This window comes from Amborella trichopoda, chromosome 10 (assembly GCF_054954075.1).
Source record: "Amborella trichopoda isolate Santa Cruz 75 chromosome 10, AtrichopodaSantaCruz75HAP2 v2.0, whole genome shotgun sequence".
In the NCBI taxonomy this organism is placed as follows: Eukaryota; Viridiplantae; Streptophyta; class Magnoliopsida; order Amborellales; family Amborellaceae; genus Amborella; species Amborella trichopoda.
In genome coordinates this window covers 29,887,087-29,913,678 of record NC_142345.1, presented here as the reverse complement: position 1 = coordinate 29,913,678, position 26,592 = coordinate 29,887,087, and the positions used below count along the sequence as shown (strand labels likewise).

Below are 26,592 nucleotides of genomic sequence, written 5' to 3'. Positions count from 1 at the left end.
GCATCTCTCTTTCTTAAGTAACCCTAGTTTCTCTCTCTTTCTCTCGTCTCTCTCCCTTGCTTTTCAACTTGGTTTCTCGCTCCCAACTTGTGTCTCTCTCCACCATCATACTCTTATTAGATGTGAGATAGAGAGAGATTGACGTGGGGATAAAGAGATTGAAGTGGGGGAGAGAGAGGGAGACTTTTTTTCATTTAGAGAGATCTAAATTCTATATCCTAATGAGAGAGGGACGCTTAGTTGAAATAGAATCGCCCCATACCTATTGATAGATCGTGAGAGGGACGCTTAGTTGAAATAGAGTCGCCCTATCTTCATATAATATGCGTAGCCCAATGGTTTAAAAAGCAGATCGGTGACTCGGATCGGGCATCTCAAAAACCGATCCGGATCGGCGAATCGAAGATTCGGATTGGGAATCGGGTGAATCGGTCAGAATAAAGCTTCAAAAAAATTCAAAAAAATTATAAAAATTCATTATAAATATTGTTTTTTAGGAATTCAATAAGAAATGCGGGTACTCCATTAAGAATTTTCATGTTTTTTCATGAATATGCAAATATTGATATGTTCTTTCCTTGCATGAACTACTATTTAGCATTTAATTTACATCACACAAAAGGATAAACATAGAATTATCATGGAATGAGTATATCAACATACATGGACTACAATAAAGCATACAATTAGTAACATACGATCTAAAAATAAAATGACAGACGACGTTGTTGTTCTTCTTGGTCACGCTGGTGCCATTGATTGAATTCGTTTGACAATTCATTGATTCGATCTAAAAACGAATCATCGATATTAGCAGGCGTCTGACTATACCCAAATCCCTGAGTGTTAGTGTTTTGTTGTGTTCCCAATCCAAAATCTCTGAAGCTTGTCCATCCTTCATGCTCACCTACACTGTCGTGCTCATCCCTACACTGTTGCTGTTGGGACTCGATATGTGGATAGGGTGGCCTCAAAATCATCGTCTCTCTCATTTTCTCTTAGACCCCCTTCCCACTCTCCCTCATTAGGTGCAACATCACCGTCATCTCCGACGAATTGTGGATACGTTGGCTGACTGCTTCCTCTTTCATGCTGCTCATCACCTTCTTCAAGATCTTCCTCACCGATAGCCTCAAAGAACGCTCTCTTGTGCAACACTGGCTCCTCCTCTTCTACTACCCATTGGTCTGCTGTGTCTGTGACAAATATTGTGTCTAAGTCTATCGGCCCATAGTCTTCAAGCTTCCTTCTTATTTGTCGCTCTCAGAGGTTTAAGTTGTAATGAACGTAGACTAGTTTATGAAGCTTCTCCGAAGCGAGTCGATTCCTCTTAGTAGTGTGCAACCATTGGAACGTACTCCAGTTGCGCTCACAGCCAGTAGCAGAACATGTCTGGGAGAGCACCTTGATTGCTATCCTCTTTAGGTGAGGTGCATCAGTACCATATATCTCCCACCAATCAGCTGGATTAAAATGCAAAAAGTATTGTAAGGGCAAGAACAATTCATAAGATTAAATATATGAATGAACAAAATATTACCGAGGGGATAACCTGGATCCATCATAGTTCGAGAATTCCTGGCAAGTCTAGTTCCGAAGGATCCTATAGCATCCCTATACATAGCAAGCTAAAACAAATATATTACGTTTTAGTGCATTAATCCTCACAAATATAACAACTCAATGAAGTTCTTACCCAAACATTAAATAATACCTCTCGTATTGCTGCGACTTGGTTATGATGGCTTCTCTCCAACCTTGCAATAATGTATCTGACCCCTTCCATAATCTTGTGGGGATGTTCAGGTGTCAAATAGAAAAATTTTGGGTTGAAGTAGTAACCTACAAAATATATAGATAGAAAAATGTCATTTACAATTTCATAAAAAAATGATTTAAAATGAAACATTGTAATGATATAAATATATATTTACCAGCATAATGAATTGGACGTCCAAATTTAGTGTTCCACCTCCTTTCTATAATCTTCATCGCTTTGCTAGCAAAACTACACTTCTCCCCAATAGCTGATTTTGCCCTCTCAATACCTTCATAAAGGATACCCATGGTAGCTTTCTTGTCAGCGTCCACAATTCTTAACACTGTGACCAAAGGAGCAGTGGCCTGTACAACACTGGAACATCTAGACCAGAACCGCCTGTTTGAGACTATGTTATACTTTTATACCGGTACTAGACTTCGAGAGGCGGTCATTTAACCACTCTTCATAGGTAAACAATCTCTTTAATGCACCTTCAGATTCTCGAATGGAGTCCACAGCTAAGTAATCGGTCGCAAATCGGGTTATGGCAAGCCTGATTATTTCTTTTTTCTTAGAGTGTTCTCTAACAGAAATAAAATTTTAGAGTGGTTGTATATAAATCTCGACACCAACCTTGCTTCCTCTAGAGTCTCCTTCACAATTTTGATCTCACCTATCTTCTCTAACATAAGATCGATACTGTGTGCAGCACATGGGGTCCATACTAGATGCTTTCCCTTATCCATCAACTTGCTACCCGCAAAAACACATGCACGCGCATTGTCCATAATAAACTGGACTACATGCTTATCTCCCACCTCCTCCACTATCTGATCATATAGTCATACGTAGAAGTTTGCATCCTTCTTCGTCCCTGATACTTCTTTTCTAGACAAAAAAGCTGTACCTTTTGGGGAATAGGCCAAGAAGTTTAAAAACTCCTTTTTGCTAACTTTAATCAACTAACCATCACTCATGAGAGTAATGCCTGTCCTTGGCCAACTCTATTTATATTCTTCAATCCACTTTGTAACTTCCTCCACCTCTTCATCTAATATTGGCCAACTGAGCTCATATGCTGTCGGGGGTTTTACCCCGGGCCCGACTCTCTAGATTGCACTGACCATTGGTGGAAAATATAGGCTATTGGCTGCATCAAAGGGAATCCCTTTATCATAGAACTATTTACCAACATATCTCCCAAACATGTTTCTTGTACCTTTAACCATGCCTTTTAGGGTCATCTGTTGTGACTTAGGCTTTGAGAGAAATGAGTCTTTATGACCATGACCTGCAATACTGGCACTCCTAGGTAACCTAGAAACAATTTCTTCAACATCTGATTCTCCTTGATACATATTGCCACCAACCCCTCCATACATATTTGAGCTGGGCCCGCCATACATGCTCGAGCTGGGCCCATCATGCATGTCTGAGCTAGGCCCACCATGCATGTCTGAGCTAGACCCACCGGGCATTCTAAACCCACGTTCCCTCTGATATTGTTTATGTAAACTCAATCTTGTGGCCATGTCCAGCTCATTATTATATTGCTCTTCTAGGTCATTATTATATTGCTCTCCTGTATTCTTGCTTGATGGTGTATATAAACTAGCTATCTCCTCATTCATCGTATGTTTGGCAATTGTTTTACCTTTGTTAGCATTAAGAATTGCCGCCATCTGTTTTTTTACATTACTAGGGACACTAGTGCATGCAGAAACATCTCCTTTAACCCCTGCCAAGTGTTGCTTGAACCTCTGTACCCCACTACTTATCACTCTTTGGCAGTAATTACAAATAATTTTGTCTTTTTTGATGGGATCAAGTCTGACCCCATGTTGCCATGCAGGGACTTCTGCAGATCTTGACATGATTCAACTGTTTTAAGATGTAAAAAGTATAAAATTAACTTGATAGTTCAACAAGAAAAATAATCACCATGTGTAGTGATAATATGTTGGGGTAGTTCATGTAGTCATATTTGTTGTTATTTGTTATTGCAAAATACCTCTATTGACAATAATATTTTCGTACATATCAATTACAAACATTCAGGATAATGCAAGCTCCAAACATGGCTACAACTCAATTATCAAGAACATACATTTTTTTCATTAAAAAATTAATAATAAAAACAATTCTTCACAGAGCCAGCTAACATCAATCATTCCAACTAAAAAAATGCATTAACAACAGATAAAACAAATACAGTTTTGCGTTAAAAATATAATAACATGCATTTTTTTGCATAAATAATCTATCAACATATAATTTTTTCAACAAAAACTTTAACAATAAAAATTTAAAATATGGTTTAATATCTCATGATAATTAAAACCTTATCACGATTTTCACATCTTTTCGAAAAATTATCATTTTTCAAAAAATTCGATCATGGGAAAAAAAAAAAAAAAAAAAAGTACAGCAAACTCAAACAATAAAAATTAAAAATTGGGTTTAATACATCATGATAATCAAAACCTTATCACGATTTTCACATCTTTTCGAAAAATCATCATTTTTCAAAAAATTCGATTATGGAAAAAAAAAAAAAAAGTACAACAAACTCAAACAATAAAAATTAAAAATTGGGTTTAATACATCATGATAATCAAAACCTTATCACGATTTTCACATCTTTTTGGAAAATCATTATTTTTCAAAAAATTCGATCATGGATAAAAAGAAATAAAAAAAAAAGGTACAACAAATTTTCAAAAAATTCGATCATGGATTACAAAAAAAAATTCGATCATGGATTAAAAAGAAAAATTACCAAATTTTCAAAAAATTCGATCATGTATTAAATGACAAATTTTCAAAAAATTCGTTCATGGATTACAAAAAAAAATTCGATCATGGATGAAAAAAAAAAAATCACAAATTTTCAAAAAATTCAATCATGGATTACAAAATATTCGACCATGGATTACAAAAATTCAATCATGGATTACAAAAAATTCGATCATGGATTACAAAAAATTCGATCATGGATTACATAAAATTCAATCATGGATTACAAAAAACAAAAAAAACAAAAAAAAAAAAAAAATTCGATCGTGGATTACAAAAAAAGAAAAAAACAATCCGATCATGGATTACAAAAAATTCGATCATGGATTACAAAAAACTCTATCATGGGTTACAAAAAAAAACAAAAAACAAAAAATTCGATCATGGATTACAAAAAAAAAAAAAAACATTTCGATCATGGATTACAAAAAATAAAAACAAACATTTCGATCATGGATTACAAAAAATTCGATCATGGATTACAAAAAATTCTATCATGGGTTACAAAAAAAAAAAAAAGCAAAAAATTTGATCATGGATTACAAAAAAAAGAACAAACATTTCGATCATGGATTACAAAAAATTTGAACATGGATTACAAAAAATTCTATCATGGGTTCCAAAAAAAAACGAAAAACAAAAAATTCAATCATAAATTACAAAAAAAAAAAAAAAAATTTCGATCATGGATTACAAAAAAATCGATCATGGATTACAAAAAATTCTATCATGGGTTACAAAAAAAAAAAAAAAAAAAAAATTCGATCATTGATTACAAAAAAAAAAAAAAAAATCATTTTGGTCATGGATTACAAAAATCGATCAAGTATTACAAAAAATTCAATCATGGATTACAAACAAAAAAAAAAAAAAATCCGTTCTTCACGGAGCCATCTTACATAGGCCATTTTAACTAAAAAATCCACCTCTAAGCGAATAAATTACATCCAATTGTGTATATTTTCTGATAAACAACAATATAAGGAATCAAAACCCTAAATTTTGAACACATTTTCATCAATAAATCAAATCAAATCGAGTAAATTGAGCAAAAAAAAAAACGTAGTTCTTTTCTTCACAAACAGTCATTGAATCTAAAAAATGAAGCTCAAATTGAATAAATCAGATTAAATTGAATACATGTAATTATAAATAACACTATAACAATTAAAAACGCTAGAAATCTTACACATTATTTCTAATATATCATGAACAAAAAATCGAAAGGCGGAAAAAAAAAAAAAACAGCAGAAATTTGTTTCCACATACATCTCTGTGTTTATCTAAAAATTCATGTTGTAATTGACAAAATTACATAAAATTGAATATGCTAAATCATAATAGACACAATAAAGATTTAAAACCCTACAAATTGAACTCATTATCTTCAAAATATGCAGTGAAATTAATCATATGACGAAAAAAAAAAAAAACCCAAACTTCTTACCTGGTTTTGTGAACCGGAGCCTTCAATCTCCAAATAACTCTGTTTTTCTCAACGATTATCACAAATTCGTAACAGAAGATTTTGATGAACAACTTTACGATCAAAATGCCTACAAATTTTGACAGATTCATGCCCTATTTGGCATGAAACACAAGAAAAGGCGGAAACCCTAAAAATGCAAGTTTCGTGATCCAAAAACACAAAATTTCATGAAACACAAGGAAAGGCGGAAACCCTAAAAATGCAAGTTTCGTGATCCAAAAACACAAAATTTCTCAACCATTTAATCCGTGTAAAAGCTGAATAAAGCTGTTCAAAGCCTACAAATTAGATCACATGCCAAAAAAAACAAGAAAAATGATAAAAAAATGACAAATTTCGAAGAATCCCGTTAAGAACACTGTGCAGCCCGTGTTCTTCACGAGACTCGTCGATTCCGTACAGTGAATCGGCGAGTCACTGTGCAGAATCGTTCGGTTCTCTCTAGAATCGTCCGGTTCTCTCTAGAACTAGACGATTCCCGATGTTTTTAGCGGTTCGAGCCATTATGATTGATTCCCGAGTTTTTTTAAACATTGGCGTAGCCTATTGATAAATCGTGATGTGATTAAGAAAGGTACATAAAGTCATAATCTCATGTTTATCACGCTATTCAATAGGAAAAATTATATACATATCCGTTATAATTTCCGTTATTATAATTTTATCGAATAGTTAATGTTATTAGCATCATATCCGTATTTTTTTGTCATAATGAAAATTAAAAAAAAATAGATTTTATCCTTTTTCTTCAAAGTATTTTCGATTGTTCAACAACCGAAAATACACTAATTTCTCAATAACTGAAAATTTTAAATTTCAGTTCAAGAAAAAATGTTCCCTTGTGGCGTGTTTTCTTTGCCTCTGTGAAGTCATAATTATCCGATAAAATAAAAAAGTAACAAATAGTTTGAGCCCCTAAAATCAAAAGGGAACCAATAGTTTGAACCCTTAAATTTACGAAAAAACTCAGGTATTATGATATTAGAAAATTAGGAGAAATCTTTTGGCGTATTCTCTCTCTAGCTCGTTGAAGTTATGGTCATCAGATAAAATGGGGGAATTTGAGCCCCTAAAAGAAATCTCAGAGATTATGAACTTACACAAAAAATTGGGTGAAGGGGAGAGAGTTTAAAAAAAAAAACCATTTTTACCCATAGAATGTAAAGAGAGAGAGGTAGAGAGAGAATAAGCACATTTACAAAAAAAAAAAAAAAATGGTTCCTGAAATTTTAAATTTTCAGTTATTCATGAACCAAAATTACCAAAATTGACCCGTTTGCGATTATTGAACATCATAAAATACTTTGATTTCTATTGTTAGGATAAAGTCGTATTTTTTCAAAACTTCAAATTCATTTTTTCTCATGTTCATAACTTGATGCAAGGTGGTCAATTTGAAGACATTTAAGCATAAAAAGGCTTCTTGGGGTAAACTTTTTGAGATAGGCTCAGCCTAGGCTCTATATAAACTTTTTCCTTTAAATATTGTTACATTACACTAATGCAAGTTCAAAAAAGTAAACGACAGATATAAGAGGAAGGGCCCTTTAGAATTCCACTTGGCATTTTTATTATCCTCTATCAAATTTCAATGTTTATAAAATGTTTCCATAAGACATAGCGGGAGAACTATTTTAATCCCAAGCTAATTTGTATAAAATTAAGAGTTTTTATACAAAAGTATCGTTGAAACAATAAAAAGCTATGTTCACTCGAGCCTCAGGTACCGGTCTGGTCTTCATTCCCACTTAAGCATTTAAAACCACTAATTATTTCTAAAACGGGTAGGGCCGGTATTCCCCACTAATCTAAAAAATAATAATAAAAAAAGTGATCCAAGAATTATTCAAAACTATATTTATTTTATTCAATATAAGTATATATGTAGCCAAGTCCAACACTATTTGCAAATTATAGCCAAGGGTCGATGCCCCTACAAAATGGTTGAACCAAGACCTTACATAGAAATAACCCTCCTACTTGCTACCCTTTTGATCAGCATGCAATTGTTCAAAGTAGCCCTTAGGATCGCTCTCAAAGGTGTCCCTGGGGATGGATTGACCATCCCTTCCTGGAGCATTCATCATCCCGGAACTTCCACCTCCGCCACTAAAGCCAGAAGTACCTCCGCCGCCACCCGTACCACCAGAATATCCCCCACCGCCACCGCCTTTGCCGCCTCCACCACCACTACCAACACCTTTTCCGCCTCCACCACTACCAACACCTTTGCCTCCTTCCATCTCTCCCTCAATAAGAGTTTATATGTATATATTGCAATGTATTATTTCCTTCTTGCTCTTGTTTGGTCTCAATTCTCAAATATTTATAGGGAAGAAGTGTAGGAAGTCCTCCTTCCCATCCACCGTATTCCAAAGAGAAATGTAAAACTCATGGAGGAATTGAAGGCGATTCTTTGAATTCCAGAGAGAGAGAGAGGAGAGAGAAAGAGAGTGTTGGGAAATTGAAGCGAATTCATTGAGAGAGGAGAGAGAAAGAGAGTGTTGGGAAATTGAAGCCAATTCATTGAGAGAGAGAGCGAGAGGGGAGAGGATTGATAAATTCGAGCTAATTCATTGTGTATGAGAGAGAGAGAGAGAGAGAGAGATTTTTAGATAGAGAGAGAGAGAGTTGGTTGTAGAGCGGTGGTTGTTTCATTTCCACGGGTGGGGTTCATGAAACGGGATGATTTGCATGAAATAGAATTAGAGACAATGGAAACGCACATACATACACGCTCAACAGTTTTCCCTTAAAAATAGAATAAGAGATGGTGAAGAAATCTTTTCCAATAGTCAAACATGGAGTACATTAATAACATGCAATTCTCTCAAACTTTTGTAGTAAAAGAAACCCAATTCCGAACTTTTTTTTTCACAAAAAAGGGAGTTCAAGATATGTACTACGTGTAAAATATAACTATAAAATAAAATAAAATACATAACTAAATATAAAATATAAATAAAATATATATAAATAAAAAATAAAATAAAATCTAAAATCTATCTATCTATAATATCAAGGAAACAGTTTATAGAGAGCCGAAGCTCTAAACAATCAAATTAGAGAGAACATAAAAAATTTCATTAAAAAATATTGTTTTGATGCTTAAATATCCTCAAATTGATCATCACGACAAAAAAAAAACATGTATTTCAAGTTTTAGAAGCATTAGGTGCATATAGCTCAAGAGCGTTGTGGCTTCGTTATCCTGCAAAGGTTCAAACCATATTACAGTTGGTGAACTTATGTATATTAAAATTAACTTCAAAGGTTTACCTGGCTTCCTTTTATTCTATTTTGAAGTTTTAGACCTAAAATTTAATTATTTTTTATTTTTAAATATTGATATAATCATAGATCCCTAAATTTTAGATTTACTAAATAATATTAAGTTATTCTATTTCATGTTGGATTAAGAACAGAATATGTTCCTATGGGACTATATTAAATGATATTCTCAACCCCAAATTTTGGTTCGTAAACATGCCACGTGCTGCACGTAATAAATGATCATTAATATTATCTTTTTATTAATATAAGTAATGATCCTATAAGACCCTCTTCCATCCATGTGTGTAGGACCTCAAAGGATCACCATTAAATTTGAAATGGATTTTTAAAAAAGTTATCACGTGGATGTGAGACTTGACTTTTTAAAATATCCGTGTCAAATTCAATGGTGCTCCTTTCGGGTCCTGCACATATGGGTGGGGAAGGGTCCTATAGGATCATTTCTCTATTAATATTAATGTGAAATCATAATATGATAGTAACATAATATTACATAATAATATATTGATATTATATGATATTATTATAAGTAGTAACATATATTAATATTATATGATATTATTATATTGATGTTATTGTAAGTATGAAATATGAAAATTCATAAAAAAAAATAAAGTCCTTAATAAATGTTAACATCACACTATAAAATATAGATTTATTAAAAAAATTCTTAAAAGATACAAAGTTGAATTTCTACTTTGAGGTAAAGACAAAAAATATTTTGTAATATTCTAAAGTTTATAATAATAGTAAAAATTGGTTATAAATAATTATGGATGCATAATAATTCATAAAATTATGTTCAAAATTTTGAAATGATGATATGCAAATTTCAGAAAAAGTTAAAACATTTTTAAAGGAAAATTCATTAGGTTAAAATGTACAATTTTCATAAGAATTTTTGTTGCGGAAAGATACAATATAATAGTAGAAGACTAAATAATTGGCTTATGAATCTTGTGACTGTTCATGTTGCATATGTTGATTTGTCCTTCACGTCACTCTATGATGAGCATGGGAACATGTATCTCTATGTTTATCTTTATCCAAAATAACTCTTATAAATGGAGTGGTTTATAGGGCTAAGACCCATTTCCTGTTATTCAATAGTATTACTATTAATTTGAATATGCACTGAACATTAATTTGATAAATCATACAATATTTAATATATGAGTGGTTTCTAGGGTTATGATCTATTTCTTGTTATTACATAATATCACTACAAATATTAAACACATGCTGAAGTTATTTGGGTAATGTATGCGACAAATACAATACCTCTCGAGGCCTAGCATATTTTGATAGGTATTTACATGATTCTCATAATAATAATTTTCTACATTAAGATAAAAACTTTTAGCATTTTTTCAAATAGAGAAAAAATATTATCCAAGGTAAATATTACCCAAGATAAATATTACACTACATAATAGTGAACGTATCTCATTTGATATCATAGAAGTACAACATGCATGATGATTAAAATAATAATATAATATGCATGCATTACATTTCACTAGAAGAGATTGTTTTGATGCCCAAATATCCTCAAATAGATCATCTCAACATCAAGATGCATGGACATGAGAAAAAAATGCATTTTAAGTTTTGAAAATAGCATATTTTGTAATGCATTAATTTCAAGATTTTCAAATTTTCATATATCTGTCGATCTACACTATTTTTTAAGGTTTAAACTTTATAAATAAATATGAAAATATACTTTAAGGCTATCAAAAAGATTTCTAGTGTTGAAAACACATTTCCCAACACTATTTGAAGGTAGGTCCTAATTTGATTGTTTAGAGCCTAGGCTCACCCTTTAAATATTTATTTTAGCAAGTTTTGGTTATTTTTGGATAAAAAAATTCAAAAAAATATGATTTTCAGCAAATTACAAAAAATAAAGTAAAACAACATTTTTTAAAGATAAAATTATATATTAAAATATATATAAGTTTAACACATATTTTTGGATGGAGCTTGTCCAAATAGTTCATTATGAGGATTGATTTTATTAAAACAATAAAGTATTAATGATAACAAGAACATCAACATAATCCCACATCACTTAGCATGCTCTTCAATTAAATTTTCATTCCTAAAATAATTATAAAAATGGATTCAATTATTTCCGATTTATTTTCCATTTTCCCATTATTTGTTTTTGCTTATTTTGCTATTTTTCCTTTTTCCATTCTCCACTTTCACTCCACTTCTTCACTTTTCCATTCGCCACTTTTTCACTCCATCATTTCACTTAAGAGTCAAGTCCTCATTTTGGTGCTACAGAGGCCGTTTCCCTTACAAAATAGGAAACTTTTTATTTTTTCGATTCTTTTAACTTTTTTTTTCTCCTCATTTCCATTTTACCATTATTTTACCTAACCGCTAAACTCCACTGTTAAAACGGAAAAAATGGAAACGAACCCACCCCTACTCGCTCTGTGATACCCGTTATTTGAAAATTCTTAACGGAGAGATAACGTAGTTGAAAAAGAGAGGGGATAGAGAGAGGAGAGAACATTTTAGGGAGAGAGAGGGAAAACTACCGGGGTGGCAATGGACCCTGACCCAACGGGTAGACTTGGCTGACGGTCCAGGATTAAAATTTTAACTTGGCAAGTCGGGTCTGGGTCAGAGTCTATGTAGTCCCAATCCAAATAGTTATAATATTTAATATATGATATTTAACTAAGGGAAATGCTGGTGTTGGTCATCTAGGCTGCAGTTACATATAGGTCCAACAACCCAGATTGAATATAGGTCAATGTAATAGATATCGTCTCATTTAGTATTTTAATTTAATTTCTTTTACAAATCCAAATAATATGAAATTTTAGGAGTCTATTCTTCTCATCAATGTACCTATTAAAAAAATAATTTGTAAAATATAAATTGACCAAAATACTCCTGCAATATTTGAAGGGATTTTGGTCGATTTATTTTTCATCAAATATTTTTTTAATATTTTTATTAGATTCTAAAATTTTTAAAGAACACACATCCAAACTTTAAAGTAATTTAAAATTCAAATATGAAATGCAATCGTGACCATTGGATCGGCCTAGATTCAATCTAGGCCATTGGGCCTCTATATAGCAATAAGCTACCAGATTACACCAGCATTTCCCTTAAAATAAATATAATTATATATTTGTAGTTAGAGTCTATATAAGAAACGTATACAATGATATGATTTATCTTAGTACAAGGTGGTCATAATGAATCTTGACCATTGGATGTGAAATTGGATGGTTGTATTTATTCCATTGACGTGCACAAACTATAAAAGAAATTTTTTTGAACGGAATAACATGCCCAAGCTATCAGATTTTACAATATCCTTATATCCTTATATCAAAGGTAAATGATCTCATTGTATACATTCTCAGAGTAGAGATTTTATTATTTTAAGGAGAGAGAGAGAGTAGAGATTTTACGAAGAGAGATATTGTTTTTATATTTTATTGAGAAAGAGGAGAATTTTTTTTATCCAACTCTTTCCTAAAATTTATGTGTGAAGTGTAGAAAAGAGGGGATCACCATCCTATCTTAATATTTTATGTGTGAAGAGTGTATATTTTAAAGAGAAAAATTAGAGATTTTAAGAAGAGAGAGACATTGTTCCATTATCTTAATTTGAGAAATATGAGATTTTTTTCCTATATTTTAGTTCAAACTTCCTTAAATAGATACTTATCTTAAACTCAAATTCAAAAGACAGAAAGATATGCATACCTATCCAGCTATCTATACATATCTAAGACAGTTTCCATATCCAAAAGGATTCTCTATCCAAACATGATCTCTAGATGGAAAGCACGACTTGACTTTTTTTTTATATTTTTTGGTTCAAACTTCCTAAAATGGGCACCTATCCCCAATTCAAATTCAAGATATATATATATATATATATATATATATATATATATATATATATAAAAGATTGTTTCTATATCCAAGATGCACCTATCTCAATGGATGGACGCCCCACATTTTTTCCTATTTTTTGGTTCAAACTTCCTCAAATTGGTACCTATCACCAATTCAAATTCAAGATAGGAATGATATGCATACGTAGATATGCATACATATCCAAGAATGCTTTAGAGAATTCCCCATCCAAGCATGATAACCTTTTTTTTTTTTTTCATCTAAGCACGATAATCTCTCTCAATATATGTTGTTGAGGATTAATGTTTAGAGAAATAGATCGATCAAGGTAGAGTCAAAAGGACAACTCTGGAGGGACGAAAGCCCGAAGGACTTGAGGCCTCGAGGAGTGTCCGGCGCAGGTAGACTTGGTTGACTCACCCTATACATAGGATTCGATATATCTGGAACTTGATATATATCCTTACAAGAGTATTTCGATAATTTGTACCATCTATCTAGGACTCGATATATATTGTTGGAATGGGTATAGTTGGAATGGGTTTTTTAAGGTTAAGCGAAAAACACAAATTTCTTTGTAATAAGAGAGAACAGAGAGGCGTGAGGAAGAGAGCTAATGTAGCCTTATTCTCCAATGCCAATAAAAAAGCTTTCATCTCCCTTGGACGTGGGCACATTGCCGAACCACGTATATCTTTGCATTGTAGTTGGTTGTCTCTTTCTTTGTGTTCGTTTTTTCTTTTTTGTTTTCATAGATTGCTTTTCGTTTCTACACATGCACAGATGCTCCGCTCTCTCTCTGTCTCTTTCTCTCATTAGTTAGGGTTTTTTGATGTTATAGAAGTTATAAAACACTAAAAGGACTTTTCATTTAGCACGGTATAAGAGAGAAATGTTAGTACCTATTTTTCTACATCTAAATTTTACTATTGCAAGAATTTTTAGGTTCAATGAAGCTTAACAAAGTCCATATTGAAAGCAAGTCATAGTAATTCTTTTTATTTTATTTTATTTTATTATCTTTGTTCGTAATTTTTAGGTGATTGAGGGTAAGTCGTCGTATTTCTTTTTATTTATTTATTGCATTCCTTTTGTTTGTATTTTTTTAAGGTGTTCTTTATATTTTTTAGATATTTATATTGAAGGTAAGTCATAGTAATTTTTTTATATTTACTTTTTGCATTATTTTTTTTTAAAAGTTTTTTAGGTGTACTACCTATTTTTATGAAGACTAAGAAACACAATAATCTTTAAAGGTAAGAGAAACCTTCCCTGCAAATTTTTTTTTTAATTTCATAAGTACTTGCTTTGAATTAATTTATACATGGCCTTATTTTATTATTATAGTATGAACTCGAAATGGCTAATTGTTTGCTAGCATTGTGCATTGCAAAAATTGATTTCCACTTACATTGACATATTAATTTTGTATAGTTAATTTTATTTTAATATTTTCAACAATAATCTCAATTGTATTGTGATTCTATTATCTATTGTTTCATGATTTTAATCAATAAACATATTTGACTGCAAGTTCCCAACCGAGATTCCATCTTTAGGATGGAAAAATGTCTTAGAGAGCATGGGATAGCATCCTTGTGAGGAAAGAAAAGTTTTTTCTAAGGGCCACGATGCATAGTTTTTAAGGCGTGGATTCTTAATATCTTGGATATTGTAAAAATCCATTTTTTGGATTGTTTAATGACTAAGATACCTAAAATCTGGAAAATCAATTATTTCTATGCTAAAACCTGTTTTTTTTGCATTTCTAAGGCCCATGTATTTCGCTCATTGGCTCCCTCGACCCAAAACATTGGGAGCATTTGGTACGTATGGAAATTTTAGAGAGAGAAAGTGCTTAAATATTTTAAAGAGAGAAACTATCTCAAAATTTTTAGAGAGAAAAACTATCTCAAATTTTAACTTTTAGAGAGAAAAAGTACGTCAAAATTTTAGAGAGAGAAAGTATGTTAAAATTTTAGAGAGAGAATGTACTAAATTTTTTAGAGAGATGAACAATCTCAAAATTTTAGAGAGAGAAGTTATCTCAAATTTTAACTTTTAGAGAGAATGTATGTCAAAAAATTTAGAGAAAGAAAGTATGTTAAAATTTTAGAGAGTGAAAGTACCAAAATTTTTTAGAGAGATGAAATTTCTCAGAATTTTAGAGAGAAAAACTATCTCAAATTTTAAGTTTCAAATAGAAACTATCATATTTTAGAGAGAGATAGTACATGCAATTTTTTAGAGAGAGACACTATTTCAATTTTTTAGAGAGAGTAACTATTTCAAAATTTTTAGAGAGAGAAACAATGTCATATTATAATTTTTAGAGAGAGAAACTATATCAAATTTTAGAGAGAGCATCTAAACATTTTAAGAAATAAAAACTATCTCAAATTTTTTTAGAGAGAGAAACTATATCAAATCTTAAGGTTTAGAGATAGAAAGTACTATTAAACTTTTAGTGAGAAACTATTATATATTTTAGAATGAGAAACGGCCAAAATAAATTTAGAGAGAGAAATATCTCATTTTTTAGATAGAGAAATATCTCATTTTTTTAAAGAGAGAAACTATCGCAAATTTTGAGTTTAAGAGATAAACTATCTCAAATTTCGAATTTTAGAAAGAAAAAATATAATAAAATTTTAGAAATAAAAATTATATAAAATTTTAGAAAGAGAAACTACCCACAAAAAATTTAAAGATAAAACTATCTCAAAATATTTAGAGAGAGAAACTATCGTAAAATTTATGTTTTAAAGAGAGAAAGTATATTAAAATTTTAGAGAGAGAAACATATCAAATTTTAAATAGAAAAAGAACATGAAATTTTCAGATAGAGAAACTATTTCAAAAAAATTAGAGAGAGAAACTAGCTCAAAATTTAAGCTTTAGAGAGAGAATGTATCTCAAATTTTAAACTATAGAGAGAGAAAGTTTTGTTTATGAAGAGAATCTGACAGATCTTTTGATGAAGATCTCTCAAATTTTAACACTTAAACTAATTAAAAAGATGTAAATAAAGTGGTAGAAAAAATGTGATAGACGAATTCAGATTTGAGGCCAGATTTGCTCGGAAATGAGCAGATCTACTCTCAGATCTGTGGCAGAGTTAGCATGAATCAGAGTATTAAAATACGATTTTTAAGACAAGTTAACAAATAAAAAATAAATAAAATAAGCAAAAATAGTAAACACAAGAAGAAAGAGAGAGGAAGAAATATTACCAAATTGGGCCAGATGGCTCAGGATTCCTGAGCCTTCAAGGGCTCGCCCATATCAGAACCGGTCTTCTTGTCTCTCTGATTCGGATGTTGACCAGCAGATTTCTGGTGTAAAGGGTTAGATCTAGGGTTGTTGTGCCCTAATTCTAATTTTGATCTAGGGTTTTTGTGCCCTAGATTTAAGTTTTCTCAGTCTAGCGGGTTAGGACTTCAGAAGGCTAGGGTTTCTACCTTCTCTAGGGTTTTCAATCTAGAGATTTTTCTAAAGCTATCGATCTTTCCCGGGGCCCGGAGGAGAATTTCCTTAGTTTTCTAAGGGTTTTGTGCTCTCTAGACATTGAATATGAATTCTGAGGTTTTATCTAATTTTTTAGGATTTTTTTTAGGATTTTTCTTAAATTTTAAGAATTTTCTAAGGGTTTTTCTTATTTTTGGACAATTTTTCTAATTTCGAGAATTTCTAAGTTTGTTTTTGTCTCTTTTTCTCTCTTCGTTTGGGTTAGGGAGATGGGGTATTTATAAGGTACAATTGGTGATTTTTTTTAAATTTTTTTGTATTTTTTCAAAAATTTTTGGATTTATCTTGAAGTTTTAGCCTTATCTAATTAAAGAAAATGTGTCTACTGCATCATCAGATGCATTGACTGCATCATCAGCCTGCATCTGGGCTTGTCCGGCCCATTACAGCTTGGCCAGCGGCCTGACAATTGGGTCTCATAGGGACTAATTTTTTATTTATTATATGTTTTTATCCGCAGGTCCGATTCAGGCGATTCTTGAACCGTTGGAAAGCTCTTGGGCTCTACTTAAAATTGGGATAGGATTGAGGTAGTTTTGGGGTAACTAAATTGAGTTTACTATGATAATGTGGTCTTAAGGGTTCAGAAAACCATAGAATTTGCCATATTTAAAATGAGGTGTCTACAATTGCCCCTCTTTGGCCCTTCGAGGGACAAGTGAGTGGCAAAGAACTAGACACTTTTGTGTTTCCTGTCCTTCGAGGGGCAGGTGAACGTCAAAGATAAAGCAAACATTTTAAATTTTTCTTGAGGTCACGTGGTCAGGAGGCACACCAACTATCTCTCCAAGTCATTGTGCTCACCGAACTCACCCACCTAGGGCATTTTCCTCTAGGGTTTTCGGCGTGAGATGTCGGTGAGTTACATAAGCTTGAAACTCGAGTTAGATTATCTAGCCATGCTACTTAACTTTAGGGGTTTTTGTAGTTCGAATTTTTGATCTTGGCATTTTCTTTGATCTCCTTATGGTTCCCAAGGCTGTCTATAGGAAAATGTTTTTTATAAGAAGAGACTTGTCTGACCGAATCCGAAGTGAGAGACGAGGCAGTAACGCATCAATCGCGGCAACACGATAATCATCATATAGGGGTGTCCAATCTCCCTTGTTTTTTAAAAGTAGGGGGAGAATTTGAAATAGAACCCAGAGCGAGGACATGTTACAAAATTAAAATTTTGGAAAACATAAGACTTATAGTGAAAATTTTGAACAGAGAAAGATATTTCCAAAAACAAGGTTGGTTAGCAGTTTTAACTCATGCAGCCATAGAGCCCTCTAAGCAGTTTAGTGTCATGCAGCGATGGACCATACACTCGACCCTTTTATATCAATAAGGGGATAGACGAAATCCATCGAACAGGGTGGTTGTGCCCTGGATACACCCGACCTTTTATGTCATACGGGGTTAAATGGTACCCGCCTCGGCACTTTTACGTCGCACAAGTTTGACGTCTTTTTATTGAAACAAGGTGGTTATACCCTAGATACACCCGACCTTTCACGTCATATGGGGATAGACGCTATCTGCCTCGGCTCTTTTACGTCGTACGAGTTTGACGTCTTTCCATTGAAACAGGGTGGTTGTGCCCTGGATACACCCGACCTTTCATGTCATATGGGGATAGACGGTACCTGTCTCGGCTCTTTTACGTCGCACGAATTTGACGTCTTCCCATTAAACAGGGTTGTTGTGCCCTGAATAAACCCGACCTTTCATGCCATATAGGGATAGACGGTACCTGCCTTGGCTCTTTTACGTCTCACAAGTTTGACATTTTTTCATTGAAACAGGATGGTTGTGCCCTGGATGCACCCGACCTTTCACATTATACGGGGGTAGATGATATATGCGTCGGCTCTTTTACGTCATACAAGTTTGACGACTTTCTTGTCTTGGCTCTTTAACGTCGTACGAGTTTGACGTTTTTCCAAATTGGACTTTGGGACATCGTATGCACACGCGAGGGTGAGCTTGCCTCATTTCGCCTCAAGGGACCCAGTCGAGAGAAAAACACTTCTAGACTAGCCAATATCGTCATTGGCGAGGTTTACCCCTCTCCGATATGTGGTAGTTGGTAGTTATACCCATACAACCATGGAGTGCTTGGCTAGTTTCAAGCCTTCATAACAGGCGTAGGAAGTTGGCTTCGAGAACGAGGCCAGATCGACTAACAGTTTAACCTCTTGTAGTGATGAAGGCAGTCCTTTCTAAAAGAGTTTTGGAATTAGAGGGTTTTAACAATCAGATTGAAAAAACGCCTTTTAAAATGGACAGGCCTTACAGTTTTGCCACCTGTGGCCCCTTTGGTGGTCATTTTTCTTTATTATATTTTACCCAAAGATGATGAAAGGATTTTTTATGGGATCGTGAGAACCCAAAAGTCTGGAAGTTGTCTTTTTACCTTTGGAGCTTTCATCTTGTGCTTCGAAGGTCCATGAAGAGTTCTATGGATTCTTGTTGAGCTTTCATCTTGGAGAGGTCCCAATGTTATTCTAGAATTCGTCGAAGTTACTTCCGTTTTCCATTCATATCATGCTCTCACATCTTTTTGAGTTGGTTATGTTGGGAACCTACAGGATTTAGGAGGAGTCATTGTCCTCAAGGTCTGCTTGTGCCGTATTGTTGGAACTTGCAAGTACTTGTTTGTACTTGACTGTTTTTAAATAAGAAGCTCCTTATTGGATTTGTTTTTTTTTTTTTGAACCTGTGATGTCCTTTCAAGTTTTCACCATGTCCATTATTTTTTTTTTCCTCTTTTACTTTTTCCTTTTTTTCCTTTTTTACTTTTTCTTTTTTTTTCCTTTATTTACTTTTTCACCATGCCCCTCCCAATTAGGTTTGAACTTGCCTAAAGGGTGTGGGTTTGCAAGAGTGTGGAAGATTTTATTGAGTACCATGTCCCCTTCCCTGAACTGTCGAGGAACAACTTTAATTTAGTATGCCCTCTCGAGTCGAAGTTGGCTAGCAACAATATTTTGTGTTGCTCGTAGTTGTCTTTCATCCAAATTAACGAGGGCAGCGATTCGTGTTTCGATCTTTTGTTCCTCATCTGAATCTTTATGAATAAGCATTGGGAGAGACGGTATCTCAAATTCAATGGGTAACACTGCTTCCATAACATACACCAATAAGTACGGGATCATTCCAGTAGAAGTCTTCTCAGTTGTTCGATAGGCCCATAACGCCTCATTTAGCTTTTCGTGTAAATCTTTGCCACCTTCTATTATTCTGTCTATAATTCTGAGAAGTCCTTTGTTTGTAGCCTATACTTATCCATTTCCTTGAGGGTTGTAAGGTGTGGAGAATTTCTGCGTTATCCCAAACTTTTTGCACACCTTAGAGACTTTTTTATTTTTGCGCTTGAATCTATTATCAGTAATGATTGATTTTGGAATATCGAACCTGAATACAATATTGTTCTTTATGAAATGAGCAACATGTTGTCCTTCAATTTTGACAAATGACGTGGCCTTAACCCATATGGTGAAGTACTCTATAGCCGTTAATATAAAACGGTGGCTATTTGAGGCTTTCGGTGAGACCATTCCAATGATATCAAGACCCCACATGGCAAAGGGCCATACAAGCGGTGTTGAGTTGAGTGGTATGGATGGTGTATGGATGAGGTCCCAATAAAGCTGGCATTTTGGACATCGCTTTACGAACTTCCACCAATCTTCAGTCATGGTGGTCCAATAATAGCCTTGGCGCATGATTTTCTAAGCTCAGGCGGATGTGTTAGAATGACCTCATTCATTGTGTAACTATGTCAGTACTTGGTCGATTTTTGGCTGATCACGACACCGTAGAATGATGCCATCGAAGGACGGCTTTTAACAGAAGATCACCTCTTACTAAAAATCCCATAGAAAACCTTCGAAGGGCTTCTTTATCCTTTTTACTGGCTCCTTCAAGGTATAACTCATCTTTCAGCAAGAACAGAACATCGTGGAACTGTGGTTTTTCCTTAACTAGCGCATCTGAAGTTACGAGAGACACCTCCCCATCGTTCTCATTTTCTTTCTCCATTTCTTCTTTGATCCTTGGTAGGGAAGGATAATTTTTGTTCCTGATATAGAATGGCATGGTGATTTCTGGAGGAATATCAACCATTGAAGCAAGGGTCGCAAGGGCGTCGACGAATCGATTATTTTTCCTAGTTATATGCTAAAAGGTGATTTTCTTGAAATATGGGATCTTCTTTTCCAGCTTTTCTTGATAGAGCTTATGTTTTTCTTTTTTCACCTTCCAAATCCCTTGAACTTGGTTTATGATGAGTAAAGAGTCACCAATCACTCGTATTTGTTGGATTTTCATTCTCATGGCGTTCTCGAGCCCGATTATCAAGGCTTCATATTCAGCAATGTTATTAGTACATGAGAAATTCAATCTGATGGCTGTTGGCATTCAAATCTTCTTGGGTGAGCATAGTATGACTCCCATACCTAACCCTATTCATTCCTTGCACCATCGAACTATAGCTCCCAAATTGATTCCTCAATTGTGAAGAGGTTCTCATCAAGGAGATCCGTGTCGACGGGAGTCTTATCTGGTAGTGCGTGTTCAGCTAAGTGGTCAACAATGACTTGTCATTTGATCGATTTTTGAGTAATAGATTCGATCTCTAACTTGCTCAATAGTATTCTCCATTTCGCTAAACGTCTATTCAGGACTGGTCTCTTCAATAGGTACGTGAGTGGGTCTATTTTTTAGATGAGCTTAACTGAATGAGATAAGACATAGTGTCTTAACTTCTGCATGACCCACTCAAGCGTCAAGCAATGCTTCTCTGCATCCGCATATCTTGTCTCATATTCCACTATAGTCTTGCTGATGTAGTATATCGTTTGTTCTTTTTCATGGTCATCGTATTGTCTTAACATTGCCCCCATGGTCTTGTCTCTCACTGACATGTATAGGAACATGGGTTTATCTAGACTAGGAGGACTAAGGATGGGAGGTTTGGTGAGGTACTCTTTGATTTGATCAAACGCTTCTTAGCACTCATCATCCCATATGAATAGAGTATCTTTCTTGAGTAGTCTATTAAACAACGCGCACTTATCTGCTAGTTGTGAGATGAAACGCCTTGTGGCTTGCATGTGACCTTGTAGCCCACGAATATCTCTGATGTCTCGAGGAGAGGGCATTTATTTCAGTGATGACTCGTATTTTTGATGGGTCTGCCTCTTTGGCTTACTATAAAGCCTAATAATTTGCCGGATTCAACCCCAAAGGCACAATTTTACGGATTGAGTTTGATTTGATGCTTTCGGATCCTTTCGAAAATGGTTCTCAGGTTGGTGAAATGATTAGGCCTGGTCTATGACTTGACTACAATGTCGTCAACATAGTCTTCCATGATGGTGTGCATTAAGTCATGGAAGATGCTAGTTATTGCCCGCTGATAAGTTGTCCCTGCATTTTTTAGACCAAAGGGAATGAATTTGTAGCAGTAAGTTCCCCATTGCATTATGAACAAAGTCTTGGTCTGGTCTTCTTATGCCATGAAGATCTGGTTATAACCTGAGAAACCATCTATGAATTACAACATCTCGTACCCCGCAGTGTTGTCGACCAAGGCATCTATGTTTTGTTATGGAAAATTGTCCTTTGAGCATGCTTTGTTGAGATATCTGTAGTTAACATACACTCGGATCCTCCCATCTTTCTTGGGTATGACCACTATGTTGGCCAACCATTCTGAGTAATCGACGGGGGCATTGAACTTCGTTTTGAGCAGCTTGTCGATTTCTTCTTTAATTTTGAACTCAATGTGGGTCTTTTGACATCAAAGTTTTCGCCTTGCATGTTTGGCCCCTTCATTGAATATTAGGTGATGTTGCACCAATGTGGGATCTAGCCCTGTCATATCATCGCATGTCCAGGCGAAGATATCGCGATATTCTTTGAGAAAAGAAATCATATTTTTCCGCTCCTCAAGAGATAGAGAGGTTCCAATCTTGGTTAACCTTGGGTCCTTCTTAGTTCCTAGATTTATGTCGATCGTCTCTTCGATGATAGACGTTAGGTCACCATCGAACCTCTTCTAGAATTGCTCAACATGGGAAGAGAGTTCCTCAGATTGAGGGATTTTTCAGACTCTTGGTTCTCTTGATCTTTGTCTTGGTTATCCAATTCGTCATCTTGGATATTGTGCACCGTTATCGGGCTATCTTGAGTGTTCGCTGTTTTTTAAAAATATTTTTCATTATTATCGATTTTATCATGTTTTGATTTTTCAACGGTTTTTGAAATAACAGAAGAGGTGTCCCTTATGGGACTCACAAGAGGAATGTTGGGGACTGGACGTGCAGGGTGGTTAGATGACCACCCTGCACCTATCCATTTTTTAGCACCAGGACTTGAAGGTGCTGCTGGTATGCTTCCAACAATTCTCGAGATAGGGGAGTGATCGACCAATTATGTTCTTGGGTCGGTGTATGAGCACGCTTGGCTGTGTTTGAGCGGATTGTGCATACCTTCAAATCCAGGTCAGCAAAAAGGTCTTCAATTCCTAGTTTGTGTGTGCTGAGATGTTGAAGAAGAGTTATTCCCCATTGGAAATTCAAGGATGACCTTAGGCCGTTTTGAAGGATGGGCATTGAGAGAATCGAGGCTTTGAATGCCTCCAGATACAAAGTTCGGATAGCTTGAAGGCTTCATCCGACTTTACAATAAGGTGAGAGAACACCAGAGTCCTCTTTGATCTCCGTTTTTCAGTTTTGGCTTCGAATGATTCAGAAATTGCCTCTGTTATGCCTTGCCTTGACTACCCAAGCCTTGGCTTGGTTGGAAGCCTTGGGAGAAGAGCATGTGGTTTGAGAGACCCGAAACCGTATCAATGTTGACATTGGATAATGTCATCTATCGATGCAGGAGTTTGCAAAATTTGAGGAACAGGGTCGTCGGCCTCTAGGCGTAAGGTGGCACAATCGGCTTACTCGAAGGAACCGAGAAGGACTTCTCCGAGATCGACTCCTACAGCTAGCTTCCCGTTATGTATACTATGATTGAGAAAAGGGGTTCAGTACATACCTTTGCGACGCCATTTTTAGTTGGAAATTTGAGGCATTGATGGACTGTAGAGGCGACCACAAGGTTTCATGCAGCCACAGTCTTCCAAACAACATGTTGAAAGAAGGTTTTATGTCCAAGACATAAAACTTTATCACTTGGATGGTAGGGCCGATTTTGAGTGTGAGAGGCAACATGCCTTTAGCTTGTCTTTTAGTTCCATTGTATGCAGTGATAATTAGTTGACATGGCTCAAAGTCATCCGGGTTTTTGCCTATCTGCATCACTGTTTTCATAGGGCATATGTTTAAGGATACCCCACTATCAATAAGCACTATTCGTATTTCGTATCCTTGCATGAAGACGGTGATGTGCAGAGGTTGGACGTGAAATCGGTTGAAGTTGGCTAGGATGTCATCGTTTGTGAACATGATTGGTGTTGGTGCCATCAGCTGGTTGATCACTCCGCACAACTCATCCGACTGTGTGTTGCTCAGGATGTGTGTCTTGGCAAGGACCTTCTCTATCTAGGCTCTATGTGCTGGTGAATTGGTGAGTAGCTCCAAGATGGAGATTTGAGCCTAGATCTTCCCGAGATGAATTGGTAGATCGTAGGTGGTTGCAGATCCTTGAATTTCCTTGTTCGGCTTGTGATCTACGAACCCTCTCTAGTTGTTTGGCTTTTGAGGTATTTCTCATTCTTTCATTGAGAGTATCGGCCATCAATTGAATGAGTTTGAACACTCGACCTCTTTGGATTATGGAGTCGACCTCGCCAGCCTGAAGCTCGATAGAGTCAGCCCTAGCAAGAGTAATGGGAGACTTTGGGGTGTTGGCCCCTCGTTTGGAAGATGACGCCTCTTCATTGGTCCTGAGCATATCAATCTCTAGTGTGTCATCTTCGTCATATCAGTCCTATTTGGGAAGGTTATAGAGGTTTGGAGATGAAAGGCTTCCTCTTAGGAGGCTCAAAAGATCTTCTTCGGGTTCTTGAAAGTGATGATCACAAGCCAATATGAACTGACTGGGATCATCTTCTTCATCTCCACACTCGATCATGTGAATGACAACGTTCTCTTTTGCATTGTCTTGAGCTCCCGGCTTTTCGGTCATTGTGACCATATTTTTAGGGAGAGGATTTGTGAAGATACCCATCTTTTGATTAAGCTCTTCGACAGGTTGATTTCTAGGTGTGACAGTGATGTTCCCCCTATTGATTAACCTTTGAATCACCTGTTTCAAATATATGCAGTTTTGAGTATCATGAGCATGGTTTTGATGCCATTTGCACCACATACTCTTATCAGTGACTTGAAATGGTAGTTTAGATGGTGGCGGGCGATAAACCATATTCTTAGCCAAGAGTAACTCCAACACTTTTTCTAATAGGTCTTTGAGAGGGGTAAAATTATCCCCTCGCATTTGGTTATTATTTTGAGCGTTGGCTCTAAGCTGACCCCTTCAACTTTGATTCTGATTGTTGTGTTGAACAATTGAACGTTGGGCATTTCATTAAAGATGATCTCATTAACTTGACCGGAAGCATTCCTCTTGTTTTTGTTCTTATTTTGGAGAGCTGTTATCAGCTTGTTGTCGGGCTTGGTGCTGAGGGATGTCCCTCTAGCCCTTTCATGTCATGCCACTCACTCGATCATGCAGTCAAAAGAGTGGGGTATAAGACCTTGGCTGAAGAAGGTCATGTACTCGGAATCAGCATTCTCTAAGACTATGGAGATCTTGGCTGAGTCTGTAAGTGGACATTCTATGACTTGCATTATCGCCTCATGGAATCGACCGATGAAATCCTCGAAGGATTATCTTGGGTTTTACTTTGTTGCACTGAGTTTGCCCAGGGAGAGAGGTCTTAGTGTCGACCCGCGGTAGTGAGAGACGAATAGGTTGAACATTTTGTCTAGAGTGATGTGTGGTCGAGCAAACATTGTTCTCTGATGCCAGTTCAAGGCCTCACAGATCAATGTTTGTGAAAATATGGCCTTCACCTGGTTAGGCCTGTCTCGCAAAGCTAGAATGACGAGGAGGTACGTGTTGACGTGAGTGATTGGATCGCTCTTCCTATTGAACTTGTTTCTGAATTCTGAGACTACAAATCTCAGGGGAAGGTCTTCCATGTCTTCAAGGGTCTCATGAACATAGGCCTTCGGGGGTAGAATTTCATGCATGCCTATTCTTACAAGCATATCCTGCATTTCTTTTAAGGTGTATTTGGCATGGTAGTAGGCCTACTGGTTGGTGGGTTCTCAAGCGTAGATTGATAAGTTGAAACTTGGGGTATATATTGTCTTGCTTGGGCCTGAGATTGATGAGCCGTAGCCACCAGGGCGGTTTGATACATTGATGTATGAGGGGCGTCCTGACCCATAGGTGTCGCCACGGGTTGCAAAACTTGCACGATTTGTTGGACCAAATGAACTAGAAGAACCGATTGAAGAATAGGCTGACTAGGTTGTGCTAAGGGTTGACCTATACCACTAACTTGGTTTGGGATAGACCCGTAAGCTGGGGCATGAACAGTGTAACCTAGGGCAACTAGACTTTTGAAGGCAGCTTGGATGCTTGTCTCGCCTAAGGGTCGATTTGAGTCGACACCTCTCCTTCGTACAATGTTCAGGACATCATGAGCTGTATTATGGTGGCTCGAGGCTGGGTTAGATCCCTTAGACCTAGGTGGGTGTTGGTTTTGAGATCGCTACACCTCAGAGTTATCTTGGTTCGAGTTATGGGAATTGGCTTTAGATGTTGCATGAATTTCTTCCTACACTCGACTTCTACTTTGGTTGCCTAAAAT

General features: G+C 35.4%; 1 protein-coding gene across 1 annotated transcript; it reads right to left on the bottom strand.

The window, feature by feature from the left end:
* Positions 1–7,889: 7,889 nt before the first annotated feature.
* LOC105420303 (uncharacterized) lies at positions 7,890–8,290 on the bottom strand. The gene has a single exon (XM_011623459.2). The coding sequence runs from the start codon at positions 8,288–8,290 to the stop codon at positions 8,024–8,026; it is 267 nt and encodes an 88-aa protein (XP_011621761.1). The 3' UTR covers positions 7,890–8,023.
* Between the last annotated feature and the right edge of the window lie 18,302 nt (positions 8,291–26,592).